This window comes from Marmota monax, unplaced genomic scaffold (genome assembly GCF_021218885.2).
Source record: "Marmota monax isolate L192 unplaced genomic scaffold, Marmota_monax_Labrador192_F-V1.1 WCK01_AAM20220418_F8-fsc00020, whole genome shotgun sequence".
NCBI lineage: Eukaryota > Metazoa > Chordata > Mammalia > Rodentia > Sciuridae > Marmota > Marmota monax.
Window position 1 is genome coordinate 774,364 of NW_026692912.1, and position 17,731 is coordinate 792,094.

At 37.1% G+C, this 17,731-nt stretch overlaps 1 protein-coding gene across 3 annotated transcripts in view; it reads left to right on the forward strand.

The window, feature by feature from the left end:
* The window catches only part of Slc44a1 (solute carrier family 44 member 1), a 185,778-nt gene that overhangs the window by 29,070 nt on the left and 138,977 nt on the right, over nt 1–17,731 (forward strand). For all 3 annotated transcript variants that reach the window (XM_046451298.2, XM_046451300.2, XM_046451299.2), the window contains exon 2: nt 17,524–17,613. In XM_046451298.2, coding sequence (XP_046307254.1) covers nt 17,524–17,613 — 90 coding nt within the window. The remainder of the gene's footprint in view (nt 1–17,523; nt 17,614–17,731) is intronic.

A 17,731-nucleotide genomic window follows, 5' to 3' on the forward strand; every position in this document is an offset into this window, starting at 1 on the left:
CTTCAGGAGATGAAAATATCCTCAGAGGCCAAAGGGGTAGCAGGAAAGCCAGAGTGGATGAAATAGTGGAAGGAAGGGACTAGGTCAGAGGTGGTTGGTGCCAGAACACTGAGGATATTGTAAATCATTACAAAAATTTGGGCATTTGCTCTGAGCAAGGCAGGAAGACATTGAACAGGGGAGCAACATGCTCTGGCTTTCTGATCGTGAGTCTCTCACTTTATTAAAATGAGTGCTGAGGTGTCATGGGTAGAAGCTGACAGAAGGCAGTGACAGTTAGAGGTAATGGTGGCCTGAACTGGGGTGGCTGTAGCAGACAGGTGGTGAGAAGTGGTCAGTTTCTCATCATATTTGGAAGACAGAGCCATTAGCATTTCCTGATGACTTGCACATATGCTGTGAGGAAGTGGCAGTCAGGTTTTTGGTCCTGAGGAGGTAGAATTACTGTTTTCCTGATGGGGAAGGCTGTTATGCATCCTGAACAAGAGGGAGGAGGCTGCGAGTGGTCTGCCTCATCTCAGGAATACACTTCAGAAATTTGTACCCCCTTCTCTTCTCTATAGCCACTCTATCGAGGATTAATGACTTAAATTTTCAGTGTCTAAATCAAGTGTCTTAAGTTCCTTAGTGGCAAGTACTCAAGTTTGTTAGCAAACTGGACTAAAAACCTTGGATCTCAAATAGGCTACACTTTGGTAAGCTTAGGTGGCATTAGACCCAGTGGCTTAGTGAGGAATATAGATGTTTCTGCTGCCACACCTTTTAGTAAACCTGGAAAAATATCAAGCAAATGAAGACAGAACAAAGTTGAAACCTCAAAAATAACTTAAAGTCACCCCACATTTGCAAAATCAGTTACTGAAAACAGCAGGGCTGATGTGGGAAATAGAAATAGGATAGAACACTGAAAACCGAGGAACGGTAACCAAGAAGTTCTAATAACGGTACCAATAAACAAAACACAAAAGAACACAGCTAATTATTGGTGTTTACTCTGGTGTCATAGGAAGTTTTATGTAGCCTTAAATTCTGGGGCTTGTGCTTTCTTTGACAATTGTCTACTACCATTTTTTATGAAAAGTAAAAAGTCGATTTGGCATATCGCCATTGTCTTAATACAAGGGGGAATGCCTGTCCGCTTCCTCATCTGCATTCATAGCTTTGCCAGATAACTTAAAAGAACAGAAGTGTAGTGGTTTAAAGCCAATGAAACAGTCACCAGTTGGACCAAAGTAAGTTACTTCTGTTGATTTTCAGTTTTCTTTTTTCCTTGAGATTCTCTTTTCTTGCTAAGGCTTTCTCTTTAATAATCATGAGGTAACTTGCCTTGGCTTGAAAGTATTACATGCTAGGGGGAAAAAAAAATCACATGAGCTGATTTGACCTCTCTGTTATTCAGACTCCATTCATTCACATGTTTGCCAGTCATGTATGAGGTAATGCTCATCCAGGAAGCACAGTGTGGCAGAGCAGACTGCATTGCTGCCCTGGGGCTCCTTATCTGACCCAAAGCTACGACCAAATTCAGATCTGCTTCTTTAAAGATAGTCTAGAATTTTTTTTTAATTAAATAGGTATTCAGTAAGAAACACCCTAAAATCAATTTGACAGTGTACTCAAAAAAGTGAAAAAAACCCAACATTTATTTCTTTAAAAAAATCATTTGAAGACTAGAAAGTTAAAACATCTTTAAGAAGAACCACTTGTTTAAGAGCTAATGTCACACTTGACAATGACAAATAGAGGATTTTTTTGTTTACATTAGGAATGTAATTACCTAAGCCTTCTATCATCATTAACATTGTTCCAAAAGATCTGACTAGTGCAATAAACCATAAAACCAAAGTAAGTATAATGATCAGAAAGGAGATAAATCATAGAAAACAAGAAAATCAACTAAAAAATTTTAGTAGGTTCATGAAAGTTAATACCGTAGTATAAATATAAGGAGCCATTCTGAATCAACAGACCATTGGTAAGGTATTATGTTAGATAACTCCCACTCTGTATTAAAATAAATTCCGTGAAACCTTAAGCAAGTAGATGAGAACAATATCAAATAGCTGAAGAGCTTAAAAGCAGTGAGAAAAGGTCCAAAGATACATCAATTTGGCTGTACAAAACTATATTTCTAGAAACTGTATTTCTAAAAAACTCAGAAATGGGATGGCAAACTGAGGCATAGCTCATTTCATAACCAGCTCTCCAAGGGAAGGAAAAAGTACACAGATTTGCTGATTTCCATGATGTGAAGGCTCCCACCATGACTGATTTCAAGTGAACAAGTTCAAGAGCAGGAGTTGGCACAGACTCTTGCACAGTTGGAGCTCACTAACTGGCTGAAGCATAACAAGTGGCAGAGCACGCTGAGAAGCCACTTGTTATTACTAGCCGCTCATTTGGTAACCCCATCTTGTATGTGCCATCTTAGGATGGGTTGTTCCCTTGTGGTCTGGTCTTTAGTTCTAAGGGAAGATTAGCTTATTCTCTAGAGCAACTTTGTGGAAAGAAGGATTTAATTGGATTTCAGAGATGTGGAGACTTTGAATATGGCAGCCATGTTATTAGGAGTTGTGTAGTTATTTGAAGGCTGTGATTGAAAATCATTATTTGGGAAGATTATCTGGAGACTATGATTGAGAATTATTAGTTCAGGGAGTACAGAGAAAACCAGTTGGCATGAATTGGGATAGAGGTACAGAGAGGAAAGAGGGGGGAAAATGTACATATTTTTAAGGGGTTTATGAAGATTAATCTTACATTATAATGAAAGTACCTGTATACGTATACATAGAGGGTTGACTGGTGGGCAAGTGGGGGTGGCCAGAATTGCATACTAACCTGTTAAGGTCTGTCTGAGCTTGGAAGCTAGCTTTTGGACAAATGGTCTCTTATGAGTAGGATTTTTTTTTTACTATCATAATTAAAGATAATATATTTCCATAGAATGATAAACTTAGATTTCAAATTCATGCAATAAGTATAGATAGTATTTTAGTATCTTTTTAGCCTTATAAATTTTTTTGTTTGTTTTAAGTAGTTATACATGACAGTAGAATGCATTTATGCACTTTGATATATGATATATAAATGGTAAAATTTCTCATTTTTTTGATTGTACATATTGTAGAATCACATCAGCACAGCCATATATGTACATAAGGTAATAATGAATGTTTCATTCTGCTATCCTTCTTCCTATCCCCATCCCCTCCCCTCTCTTCACTCCCCTCTCCTAATCTAAAGTAACTCTATTTCTCCCTACCCACCACCTATTGTGAATTAGCATCTGCATATCAGAGAAAACACTCAGCCTTGGGTTTTTTGGGATTGGCTTATTTCACTTAGCATGATCTTCTCCAACTCCATCCATTTAGAGTGGGATGTTTTAATGACTCACTGGGTATGCAGACTTACAGATGGTTTTTTTAAAGCACTTATTTATTCCAGTTTGGTCCATTAACATTCATTTTTCTTTGTCAATTTTTTAAAGAACATATTTAGTATCAGTCATTTACAGGGGTATTAATTTGATGATTCAGTGTTCCTTCTCACCAATTTGGGTGATTCTGGTATTTTTCTGTAATCATTTTATGGATCTTTACCTGGTTTTCATTACTTCAAATTCTGATGTGCCCATGTATTTTCCTGCCATTACTGATTGTGGAACCACTGAATCTCAAGGTTGGAAAGGATTATAATTGTCTTCTAGTCGAGCTGTCAATTTGATATTTGAATCTTCTGTTATTTTCTTTTCTAATTTAGACTTAAATAATTGATTGGGTCTTAATTTTCAATAGTTGGGTTTTATCAAGAAATAGGATTTGGAGACTTAGTGACCATATGTCATCCTCACACTGAGTAGTCATTTGGACATAACCAGCTGGTCATTCTTTGGGGTAGCTGAAGGCCACTGGTTTATTTAATGCTGAACTTTTTGCCTGCTATTCAGTACCCATGGCTGCATGGTGCTATGACCTTAAGCTCTACACCTAGGCAGCAGGTAAGAGTATAGGTGGACTTAGGACCCAAATCCTATGGCCAGGCTAAACTCAGCTCTGTCATTTTCCTGGGGTTTCCTTCCTGGTCTGGTCTATCTAAGGGCAGAGAGAGGGTATTAGAGGTTGACTGTGGAGAAATATAACCTCTTTGCTTTCAAAGTTAGCTAAGGCTGGTTTGCAAGTCCAGGAGCTGCCTGTTTGTAAATGCTAGGGGAACTTCTCTAGCTGTGTTCTAAATTATAGCTCTTCAATATTTTCTGCCTAAAGTGTTTAAATGGAGAGTACTTGTTGTGGTTCAGGTTTTACCAGAGAATGCCAGCTGACAGCTGCCAAGAGGCTTTACTAAGGATCCTTGACCTTACAACTCATTAAGCCCTGGGGCTTTGGAGGCTATAATTTTGCTAGTACATTTAGTGTGCATCCTTCTGTTAATAGTAGATTCATGTAAAACAGCGTCGTAAGACACGTGTCAACCCAGAAGCCTACTTTATTGAAGATTTAGCTGACGTGCAGGATAGAAAAATTTTGTCAGCTTGGCTAGCATGAAGATAAAACCAAATCATTATTGAGAATTATTTTATTTTCTCTCTCTCTTTTATTTTTGGTAGTACTGAGGATTGAACTAGAGCCTTGCACATGCTAGGCAAGCATTCTACCACTGAGCTACACCCCCAGCCTTTTATTTACTCTTGATAGAGAAGTAATGTGGTTTTTAAAAATCCAGTTCAAATATGTATCTGATCTTACCTCATGAGATAATGATGGTTAACAGCTTAGTATGTGTATATTCTTTCAGACCCTGTGTAGATGCAGTAGCCTCTGTTGCTCCATGGTTTTATTTTTCTGTAGCCCTCAAGTTTTGTTATACATACATGCTTGTCAACTTCTGGGAAGCCAGAGGCCAGTCAGAAGGTGCCTGATGTCATGGGATGAGAAGAAGGGGAACAGATTGGATGATTCATGGTGTAGCAGCAACTCAGTTGCCCAACTGTCTACTCAGTAGTAATGACACTTCTGCATGAGTCTGCTCCCCTCATGCCCCTTTCCCAAGACAGTTTGGAAGGGCAATATCAAGGTTGATTTCTCAGACTTCCATTTTTCAGTATAAATGATCAAGTCCAGATCCTGGCACCTAATAAGTACTAATAAATAAATAGTCCCCCTTTTTTTTTTCTGAGAAGCCTGATCTTTCTGTAACTGTTTATATCACAGTCCAGTTTTATTTTGGCCTATTTTTCCTTTGATCTCTTTAAGATGACTCTCCCCCCCAGCTCTACTGTGATCTATTTTATGATGTATTTTAATTCTCTGTATCTTTATTCACCTTTTACCTTTGTAATGACTGCAGAGGAACTGAACTTTTCTATGAAAACCAGCACTTTATCTCATTATTCAATAACTTCTGATTTCTCAGCAAATGCGTTTCTTCATTAAATTTCATTACTACCCAACTTTTTATTTTAGTTAAAGCTCTTCTGCTTTTACCTTATCATATACCTGATTTGATAGCTATATGAAAAGTGTTTTGCATGGAGGTGTTGTGAAATTAAGAGAACACTACATGTGAAGTGGCCAACATACCCCTTTTCAAGTATTTTTATGTGATTTATTTTATATATATTACAACTTTATTGACAAGTAATTGCACATTCTACATGTAATTCACCCATCTAAAGTGTCCCGCTCAGTGATTTTTTTTTTTAGTATATTCACACAGTTCTGTTAACTATCACCACAGTTTTAAAACATTTTTATTGCTCCCAAAAGTATCTTGATATCCATTTACTGTCATTCCTTAATTCCCCTTAACTTTACCCAGCCCTAGGCAAGTTTTATTCTGTTTTCTGTCTCTATAGATGTAGCTATTCTGAGTATTTCATGTGGAAGGAACTGTATGACATCTGGTCTTTTGTGTCTGCTTCTTTCACGTAGTGTTTTCACAGTTCATCCATGCTGTGGCCTGCATCACTACTTCATTGGACCACACTATATTTAATGGTCCATACTATATTTAATCACTTATACATTGATAGATATTATTTATGATTTTTTAATAGTAAAATAGCACTTCACATTATTATATTTTTTTTAAATACAATCATTTTACAAAACATAGAAAAAAGTTACAGGTGCCTAGGGAAAACAATAGTTTGTTAATTTGTTTCTACCCGTTAAACATCACTGTTTTCTTTAAATATTAAAAATGATATTTGGACATTTGGAAATAATATCATGCTTGGTTATGTTCTATAATTTTCCTATAACAAAAAATTAACAATGTGAAAATATAATTTAGATTAATTCAGCTACAGAATATAACATACTGTGGTATCTTTCCTGTAATTCTTATGCTTCCAATTTTTAAATTTTTCCTTCTCACTTCCACACAGATCATTCCACGATGTTTTATATGCTGAGGACAGTAAACATGGCAGAGCAGAGTAGTCATGGATCCTAGATTCCAACTGCCAGCTTGACGTCCCTCTAGTAGAACTTATTGTAGGCTGAGTGGCTTGGGCATGTTACTTGGTCTCTTTGGCCGTTTCCTTATCAGTAAGATGGCAATAATCCTGATATCAGCCTTATTGCTTTGTTGTGAAGATGAAATGGGTTAATAAAGCAAAGAGTCAGGTACATGGAATATGTTCAGTGATATTAGCTATAATCTGCAGTTTCATATGGTAATAGTGTCCCGTAAGTACTTTAAGTGCATATATTAAAACAGATTATTTTGTTAATATTCCTAATTATGTTTGATCCAAACTTTTTCCACCTTCAATAAAATATGTGCAGTTTTGTTTATCATTTCACCAACCATCACCTGTAAACTCAAATGGATCATGTTTTAAAAGCGAGAGAAAAAAGCAGAACCTGGAGATGAAGGAGGTATTAGCAAGAGTAGAGGAGCTGGAAGGTGAAATAAAGTGACCTAATCTCTTAAGCTCCAACATGCCTTCATTCATGTGAAGATAATTAACTATTTACTGAATAAGTGGATATTTTAGTAGTTTGGTTGGATGTGGGATTCAGAATTGGAGTTTCCTTCAATTTTCATTTAAAAAGTGAGACTTCTTATGTATTCAGTATCAAAACTTCATTGTACACTTTACATATATACAATTTTTATTACTCCATTATGTCTCAATAAATCTCAGGGAATTTTTAAGATATAAGGAAGGCATTTCAGTTGCTCTTATTGTATTATTATTTAAAAGTCACTGTTTTTTTAATCACAGTTTTCCATACAACTGTACGCTAATTCATTTCTGCTGGTGGTATCTCCTTTACACATTTTATTTAGTTATTTTTTCATGAGAGAAAAATTTTGTCCTCTTTATTGCAGTTTTTTTTTTTCTTTACACATTTTAGAATGTATATACGGTATGGGAATAATTTAAAGATTCTGAGATGAATTTTGTGGGAATTTACTTTTTTTGAAGACTCACAGGGAAGACTTTCTCCTAGCTCTTTGGAAAAGGGCATTAACAACCATTTAGGGCCTGGTCTTAGCTAGAAACTTAAAACCTCTTCAAAGGGATTGTTCCTTACCCTACAAATAGAGAGCCCAGGTCAGCTGATCACACCCCTGTGAAGAACAAGAGCTAGGACTGAAACCAGGTTTGGGCTCTTTTTCATCACTGCACCAGTTTGACTTTCTAAGGTTGCCTCTTCTCCCATTTTTCTTTAAGAGGGGCCTTGCTCTGCCAAGGTGAGTCTCAGCATACAGTTTCTAATGAAGTTTGAAATGTTCTGATCTCCCATCAATAAGTGTCAGGTAGAATGACTTAAACATTTTGGGGGGGGGGGGGCATTTCATACTCTATTTCTTTATAGCTGTCAATATAGTGAGGAAGTAGAGAAAGAATAATCTGGAGAAATGGAAGCCAGTATATTCATATTCTCATATTCATATTCTCTCTCTCTCACATAATTAAATAGCATTAATAATAATCAAAATAGGGAAACATTATAAATTAACTTTAAAAATTACACCATCTCTTTCCAATGCTTTTTTACCCTTGTATGTACTGTTTTACTTAGCTGTATGACCAGATCAGAGAGATAATTTTATGCCCTGTTTTTTGCCATAACTTTTTATCATAATCAATTTTATATGTTACTATAGAGCTTTCATAGTTATTTTTATGATTGTATAATATCCCACTCTCATGTTTAACTGTTTTCTATTATTGTCTAATTAATTTCTAATTATTTCTCATACAGCCCTGCATTGAACATACCATGTGCAGCTATTATAATGCTGTAGATTATTTCCTTTGGTTTTGAAACATATTGCTAAATTAAAAGGGAATGTCTAATTTGTGTTACTTTCAGTTTTCAGCATGGTCTTAACCAGTGTTGCCAGTCTTTGCTTCTGAAATTTGTTCAGTGGGAGTAGCATCCTAACCATTGAAGGATAGGGGCTAGGGGTTAAAGGTTGCAGTAAGATTATGACCAAATAAATTTTGGAGAGTTTGTGATTTAAAGGCTCAAAGAAGTCATGCACAAAAGACTAGACTTCATTAGCTTGCATTTCTAAAACTTATTTAAATATGGAACTTATTATTCTCATAAAAATGAGCAAACATCTTTGGGAAATGCCATACTGTATGTTGATGATAAAAGGAGCCAGCCTCTAGTGCAATAGGATACTTTTTAGGTAATTGCTCTCATGCACAAGAGGCAGTAAGGATGTCTGCCCTAATATCTTGCCACCTGACCCTCAAGAAGCTCATAATCTATTGGGGAAACAATATAGATGATAGATGATGGTGTTTATATATATATATATATATATATATATATATATATATATAGAATGATGATTACTGTGACAATGGTTTAGACATAGTGTGCACAAAGGAATAGAAAGGAAGGGAACCTAATCCACGTTTTGTGTGTTCCTAAGTTATTTTCCAAATCACAGAAGGGATTTGGTTCTCTCTAGAGTTTTTAGGTCACTGCCCTAGAACTGAACGTATGTTTATTTCTATGCATGACTACTGTGGACTAAACACATCTTCATCAACTAAGACAGTACCTGATTTTGATTTAAAACAAAATTACTAATTTCCAACCACTCACCTGCTATGATCAGTGTAACTTTTGTAGAAGGCATGGAGCCTTCATAAGTCAGTTTTTATGTGTTCCATCCCGGAAAGGAAGTTAGATTGAAGTAAGGATATTAGAATGGATATCCATGAAATAAAAAATACAATAGTAAAACCAAGAAAATTTAGGAAACCTATTAGAACTCTGGAGACTCACTCTAAAAAAATAATAGGTAGGAGGTTCAAAGTAGAGCTTTGGTCCTTCCAGTGTGTCTGCAGCGTCGTCAGGTTCTGAAGAAGTTTTGACACTTGTAAGATGTGATGGGAAAAAATGAAGCCCATAAAAACCATAATTTTCGAAAGTTAAATAGCAATTTTAAATTTAAAGGACTGCTTACCACTGATTCAGGAGAAAGACAAACTAGAAATACTGCCTGAAGATTGCAGGCAGGACTTGTTTGTGTGATTTTGATGGTGTTTCATTGATGATGGAGGCAGAAGATGTTATTAGCTATGTTCAGAGCAGGATTAACTCAACTTCTGCCCAGTAATTATCATGGGTTTATGTTCAAGAGAGAGAGTCGTTGAGAAGTCAAAAGGCCCACATTATTTTTATGGGAGTTGGAAGAAGAATGAAGTCATTGCCTACATATCTCCCTGTGATCTTCCTATCATGGTGTAAATGCACAACTCATAAAGCAGCTGTAGTTGCCATTTCCTCCCTTTTCCTTAAATGGATGAATGTGATTTAGCGTAAAGTTCACGAACTAAGAAAAGCAGTTGGACACAAATGCCTGTATCTTTCCACTCAATGTATCTTATTACCTTTAAATGCTTGTTAAAATCATGCTTTTATTTTTACCTTTCCAGTATAAATTGCCATCACCAGGCTTAGCAAATGAAACAGATTACTTACAGTAACCTGTACAAAGTTATGTACTCCAGGCCCTTGACGGAGCTTTCCCAAAGGACAGGCAATGTCTTTCAAAAAATCCTATTACAAGATTTTATTTGCAGGTATGATGAACAGAAAGCTGCAAACCTCCATGTTTTATTGCTACCCAACTTCATCATGTCTGCTCACTCTATTGAAAACTGTGGCAAAAATGATACACATCAGCTCTTTTATTCTTTTGTTACTACTCTGTGCAAATAAAACTGTATTGGAGAATTTAATGAAGCAGTATGTCCTTGGAGGCAGCTTTGGAGATTCTCAGTGTACAACAATTTGTCTTTAATACTGTAAAACAGATTGGCAGGACCAAAAGTTAGTCCTCACAGATTGGCCAATGTTTGCCACATATGTATGTGCTCAAGTCACATAAGTAGCAGGGACCTTGGAGATAGAGGCACTCAGTGACCATTCCAGTAGCTTTAGTCTGTACCAGGAAGTGGTTGGGTTAGTGAAAACTGCAGAACAGCTGTGGAACTGTGAGGCTGTTTTAGAAATGATCCGTTTACCCAGGAAATAAAGACTGATACTCAAGAAAAAAAAAATTGAATTGAGGGTTAATTATTCAACAGATTACCCAATGCTATGTCAGAATACTTCTGGGGATCTGTGGTAGGCAAGAGGTCACATTTGAGCTTGCTTTAGCCTTCACAGGCATAGTGGGCCTTTTGCTGGAATCTGGAAAGGCAGCAGTAATGGACCTGTGCTACAAAGATCTGGGCACACAGAACGTTGGCATTCGTGAACTTGTCATCGGGTGTCAGCTTCATGTTATGTGCAATTCTTGACCCATCAGCTTAGCTCTCCTTGCTGCTAACCTGTAAGAATACAAGCATGTGTCACTGACCTCATCTCAAGGATTATATATATAAATATGTACTGGGTATTGAAGCCAAAGGTGCTCTACCACTGATCTGCATCCTAGCCCCTTTTATTTTTTATTTTGAGACAAGGTCTTGCTGTGTTGTCCAGGCTGGACTTGAACTTGTGATCCTCCTGCTGTAGCCTCCTGAGTCACTGGGATTCAGTGTGTGCACCACCACGACTGGCATAAGGATAATCTTAATTCTGCTTAAAGCTCTAAGCTTCAGTACTTTTTTTTCCCTTTTTTAATCAGTAATAAATATTTGAATAGCTTCCAATTGATGAAGAAAAGTGTATAGGAAGTGCTGTCATTGTGAATTTCCAGCTCAAATGAGGTTGGAATCAACACCAGTTTGTCCTTTGTTTGCAGGCTTGACCCTGCCTGTCTACCACTTTTCTTCTTTTGGATCAGCCTCCCAGGCTGCCATTTTTTGTTACTTGAATGTAGAAGAAAACAGTTCTCTGGCTTATGCTGGGGGAATGACAAAGGAGTCATTTAGCATGTCAGAAATTCCGAGTTGTAGCACTCTTGATATCTGTGGCCAGATAGTACTTAACCAGGGTTAATAGATATCTCACCAGTGACATCTATGTGAAAATGTAGCTTGGTAAATACAGCCCTATACTAGTTATGTTGGAAACAAAGGAAGTTATTTTTCCTCATTTCAAAGACCTCTTACTAACTGCAGCCATAAAATCTTTAAGTGTATAAAGAAATTTAACACAAAGTGAGAAATGGTTGATTAAAAAAAAAAAAGAAAAACAGCTTAATGCTCTATATGCTCTAGGAATACATTTACTACTTAACATTTTTTTAATGGAACCACCGCCATCCCCAGTATTGGGGATTGAACCCAGAGGCACTCAACCACTGAGCTACACCCCCAAGGTGCAAATTGTGCAGGCTGACCTTGAACTTACAATCCTCCTGCCTCAGCCTCCTGAGTAGCTGGGATTACAGGCATGCACCACCTCACCTGGCTCTGAGTAGAAAAATTCTTATTTGGCAGTCAATATTTCCTCACCACAGTTTGCAAAAATTTTTAGTGTGTTTTGGGGCAAACCACACATTCTATTTTAGACATTTCAGTGTTTGCCTCAGAATATAAGCTGTAAAAGTTTATAAGGCAATTTCAACAGATCTCAGAAATGTTTACTTAATGGCTCCCCATCTCTTGTTTGTGCAGTACCTCTTACGTATCTCCATTTTGACATTGTCCATGATATCATAGTACTTGGTTTGTGTCTTTCCCACTAAACTAGAGCTCAGTGAAGGCAGGGACTATCTTACCCTTCTTTGAATCTCAAATATAGGCATTTCTTTCATGCGATGCTTAGTGGTGATTTAAAGAACCAAAGAAATGCTTAAGAATATTATCTGAAAATCAGTTAACTGAGAATAATTGACTTAACCTTTTCGTAGCACATTTCCTGTTATTTTGGAACCTTGCCTACAAAAACCTGGTGTATCAAGGAAAGATTCAGAGCATTAGGTAACATTACCATAACGATATTTTGAGCAGCTTTATACCTCTGTCTTAATTAGGAGGAAGTATTCTATAGATAGTGTGCATAAAAAGAATACAAAAATGGGGCAGGGAGTGTTCACAGTCTTTGCCTTTAGATATTATCTGGGTTCCAGGGCTTTGCACCTTGTGTGCCTCCATACTTGAGACCTATTTGACTCTTTTTGTCTTAAGTCTGGATCATTGCTTTGCCTGTCTGATTCAGAATCAAAGCTGCCAGACTTTTTTCTATGTAATCATCCCCTGGCCTTGGCCCCCTTTACTTGCCCTGTTGTTGCTGATGCCTTCCAGTGACAATCAACTTGACCTAATTGGTAATGACATATCACTTACCATACTTCTGTGTGTGCATATTATCCATAAATAAGACACAGTTCTTAACAACTGCATCTTCATTTGAAACAACATAGAAAGTTAGGTTAAAACTATTTACAGCCATGGGTGTGGTGTCATAGGGTTATAATCTCAGCTGCTTGGGAGGTAAAGCAGAGAGGTCACAAATTTGAGTGCAGCCTTTGTATAAAATAAACATCCTAGGAATGGGACCCAAGTCTAAGCATAGAATTTCTTTATGTTTCATATGTACCTTGCACACCTATCCTGGAGTTAATTTTGTACATCTTTTATAAGTTTGTGCATGAAACAAGGTTTCATGGTGTGGAAATTTACTTGTGGCATCATATCAAACAGTGCTCAAAAAGTATTGGGTTTGGAACATTTCAGATTTTGGATTTTTTAATTAGGGAAATTAGGAATGTTCCACCTATATTATAAATTATAAATATGCTTTCAAGAATATCAATCTTGTATGCATGTGCAAAAAGATCATGTGATGTGGATGCAGTTATACAAATATATTCACACCTATATTTTTCAACATTGAAAAAGAACTTTCTACCATGGAAAACTTCAAGTATTCATTGTATCTAGTTTTGAAAATCTTTCTTTTTGTATCTCCAAGTTTGTCTGGTATCATATTTCTTCTACCTGAAGAACTTTCTTTCACATTTCTCGTAGTTTATATCTGTTGCTAATTTTTTTTTGTCTAAGAAAGTCTTTGTTTCTGAGAGGCATTCCTCTGGGTATTGATGCTGGGCCTGTGATTCTTTCAGCAATTTAAAGATGCCATTCCATGGTTTTCTACTTGCATAGTTTCTAAAGAGAAATATGTTGTAATATTTATTTTTCTGAATGTAATGTCTTTTTAAACAAAAAATAATACTGACTACCTTTCATTATGACCATTGTGTCTTTGATTTTCCACAGTTTGAATATGTGTGTAGGGGTGTGTGTGTGTGTGTGTTTATCCTGCTTGGGATTCTCTAATTCTTTAAATCTGTGCTTTAATTTTTAAAAATTATTTTTAGAATTTTTTCAGTTATTATTTCTTGAGCTAGTTCGTCTGGCTTCTCCATGCTCTACTTGGGTTTCAGTTACACATATGTTAGCTTATGTGACGTTATCCAGTAGTTCTTGGATTCTTTAATGTTCACTCTTGTTTTGATTTGTCTTTAAGTTAGGGTAATGTGACATATTTTGAGTTTACTGATGGTTTTCATAGCTGTATTTAGTTTAGCAGTGAGACTGACAAAGGCATTCTTCATCTGTTACTATATTTATTTTTTAATTTTTAGCATTTCCGAGGCTGTTTCTAATAGTTTCTGTCTCTCTGCTGGAGTTTGAGGATTCAGGTTTCTGACATGGATTTTCCATGAACTGTGGTTTCCCCTTCTACAAAATCGGAAAGTTGGGAATATATGATATAGAATTGTTTTGAGAATCAAGATATCATGGATAAAATACATGTATTCCCATGGACAAGTCCCTTCCCTTTCCTTCTCTGGGTCTCAATCACTGTCATTAAATCTTTGGACTGCATGATTCTCTGATGGGGGAGAGACCTAACATTTATTAACAGCTTGTATTAATCTCATGTAAAATTTGAAAAAGGCATAAAAAATCACATTTAAGAAGTGCTTTTACAAAATGTTTTAGATTTGCTAGTTTTACGTGGAATTTTAATTGGAAGAAACATAGCATTAAATCTAGTTGCCACTTGGTTAAATCTGATAAAGAATCATTAAAATTTTTCAACTGTGGGGTTTCCTGACTCACTTGAGAAATTTCATGGCTCATAACACATCTCACTCACTCTCTTTGCACTTATAGAATTTTAAATTATCAGCCTGGCTTCCAACTTTTGCAGTGAGGAAACACTAATGGGAGTTGTTGCTCTTAACTGACTAAAGGACAATAGTCTTGTTGGAGCTGGCTTTGGCATCACAGACTTGTATTCATATCCTGGGAGCCCAAGAGTGAAACCTTGAGCTGTCTATTTCAGAGCTTGAGTTTCCTTCTCTGTGAAATAGGTATGATGCCTACACCAGAGAGTAGTTTTGAAGGTAGAAGACTACATGTAGATTTAGGCCTACTGTCTGATTAATGGTAATCGATCACCCACCCATAGCATTTAGAGTGGTTGCTAAAATAAAATAGGTCACTACTAAGTCAAAATTTCAGTACATCTATGGGGAAAGGAAAGTCTAATATTCATTTTAACCCCTTTTTTGGAAAGAACCATCTGGTAAGATGATATTATAACAATATGGAGAGGATTAACTGAAAAGATTATTGGTAAGTAATAACAATAACCAAGCAACTGAGTACTCAGGCAAGGAATGCCACATTTCTGTCCTCAAAGCAGCCCTGTGAAGGAAGCACCCCTCCTCCGAGCAGCCTGCCTCTGTTGGAGTGAGGGTGACCATACTGTCCTTGTGCTCTTCCACTCTGGATTCTATCACTGTTTTTCATACATAACTCCACTGCCTCCCCACTTATTTTCTCCAGTGACAGACTGCCTGTGTGTTTTGCACAGCGGTGGCACACACAGCAAGTTGAACTGTTGAGATGTTGAGTCTTTGGGTTTTTCTTGTCAAGAGTGAAATCCCTCTTCCTGATGTCGTAGATGAAAATATAAGCATTAGCAAACTGTGTGTTGGCCTAAAGCAAAAATAGTAAGAAAATTGTTGTAAAGAAAGTACTTGATCAACCTGAGCCCACCCCCATACTGTTTATTAAAACCAAGTATTTTAAGGGAGCTGTAGATATACAAATTATTACAGAGTAAATATGATGAATTTCAAAAACAGTGTCCAAATTCTGTATGTGAGTAGTTTTACTAGAATGGGCATTATTCAAGACTGAAATTATTTAATACAAAGAAACATTCTTTGTTCACACTGTGAGCCACTGTCTTCCAAAATGCACACCACAATACCGGCATTCTTACTCAAACTTGAATAACACAGGGAATACTGTCAGATTATTTTACAGTTGTTTTTCTTATCATCACAAAAGTTGTCACAGAACTTCATTCCTGATCATAGATTTTTAGAGTTGGAAGGAACCCAAGAGATCCAGTCTAACTCCTTCCTGCCACCCAAGGGATAAAGTAATTTTTTTAAAGTCATGTAGATAGCTGATGTCGGAAGGAGGGAGAGATAAGTTCTGTACATAATGCCACAGTTCTGCATTCCTTTGGAAAAAAACTGCCTACTCATTCTTGGATTTTTAACGCTAGTTAGAGTTTTGTGGCAAGGTTATTTTCCATGACTAACTAGTGTTCTTTTGTTTTCTCATGTGGGTGTCTGGGAACAAGCTCAGTGTTTTTGTTGCAACAATTGAACAGTGGAAGGTGGTAACAAGACACTTGTCTAGTTAACACTTTAGGTGTCGGCAGGAGAAAGTGGTTGGGAGCTCAGATTCTCTGTCCTCATTGTCAGTAAGGCAACTATTTTAATGTTGAGTTTCCTAAACTGGAGCCTGAATTCCCCCTAAAGTTTTATGAAGATTCTGTGAATATATATTTCAGGAAAATAATCTGTAGCTTTCGTGAGATTATCAAAAGATCTACGGTTTAAGACTATTGTTCTAGAAGAAGGGAGAACTATGCCAGTTGCATCCAAGCACTAATTGTAGGAGAGGCTTCCCTTATCTCTAGCCCCCTTGTGCCCCCTTCCTACTGACAAGCCTTCCACACAGCTTCCTGGATCTTTTCTTGGAAGCCACTGGAGGACTCCGGCTTCTTAATGCAGGAACATTCCCCAACTTTCTCAGGGCTACCTTCTCTGCTCTGTTTCCATGAGATGCTGTGAGACTCAGGGATGTTTGTTCATTAGAAAGCTCAGGGGTGTCACTTCAGATACATTTTGATTGAAAAGAATGTGTGAGCTGACCTGAGAACACAAGACTATTGCAAATAAGAGGGGGGGAAAATGCACTTGGAATTCCAATCAATATTTTGCAAATTAGCTTTCAGAATGCCTCCAGTTCTTTGGTTAGGGAATCTGTGTTTGATCTAGGAACTATTTAATATTTTCTAGGAACACAATGAAAGTCCGTGGATGCTTGTTCAGGAGTTGTCAGAAATATTGAATTTTTCCTTCTCAAATTTTATTTCACTTGGAGGAATCTACCCCTGAATAGCAATTCATTTTGATGGGAATTCTTCCCAGAAGAGAACATATAGAGAGCGTGTTCTAATCTTTTTTTCTTTTTTTAAGTCCAGCATCTGGACACACAAAAGAAAAAGCTAGCACTAAGACTGAAGTTGGAAGAATTTGTTCATTTGTGAGTTTATTCATTTTAAAAAGCCTTTTCTGAGAACACATCATAAACACTTAGGAATCATGTTTGATGCTGGTAAATGAGGTGCCCTCTTCCCTTGCAAGGCTTGCAGTCTGCTGGGGATACAGCTTGACAACTAAGAATAACAGTTTAGCATGCTAAACACTCCAGCAGAGTTACCAAAAAAGCACTAATCTCATACTGTCCCTGGCCAGGAAGTGGCATGGGAGTGGAGCCAGTGGAGGGTCAGCTGAGGAGGTTAGGGTGAGTTTCTCTGAAGAGGTGACTGTTGAGTTGTGTAAACTTGTCTGGCTAAGAAGAGAACTAGGTATATGATGATATATTTGTGCCCTTCCCACTTTTTTGGTATACTGGGATTGAACCCAGGGTCTTGTGCCTGGTAGGCAAATGTTCTATCACTGAACTACATCCCCAGTCCTGCCTTTCCAATTTTAACTAAACTTAACATTGACCAGGCTCTCTTATTTTATGTTTTCAATTAGAGTTCCAAAAGAGAATGGAAGCCACTGGAGGACCGTAGCTGCACAGACATACCATGGCTGCTGCTCTTTATCCTCTTCTGCATTGGGATGGTAAGGAAACTCACAAATGATCCAAACCCACGCTTGTAATCCCAGGCAACATGGGGAGTTGGTTTGAGAGGGAACTTGTTATATATGTGTGCGTGTATGGGTTTTGTCCCTTTTGTAT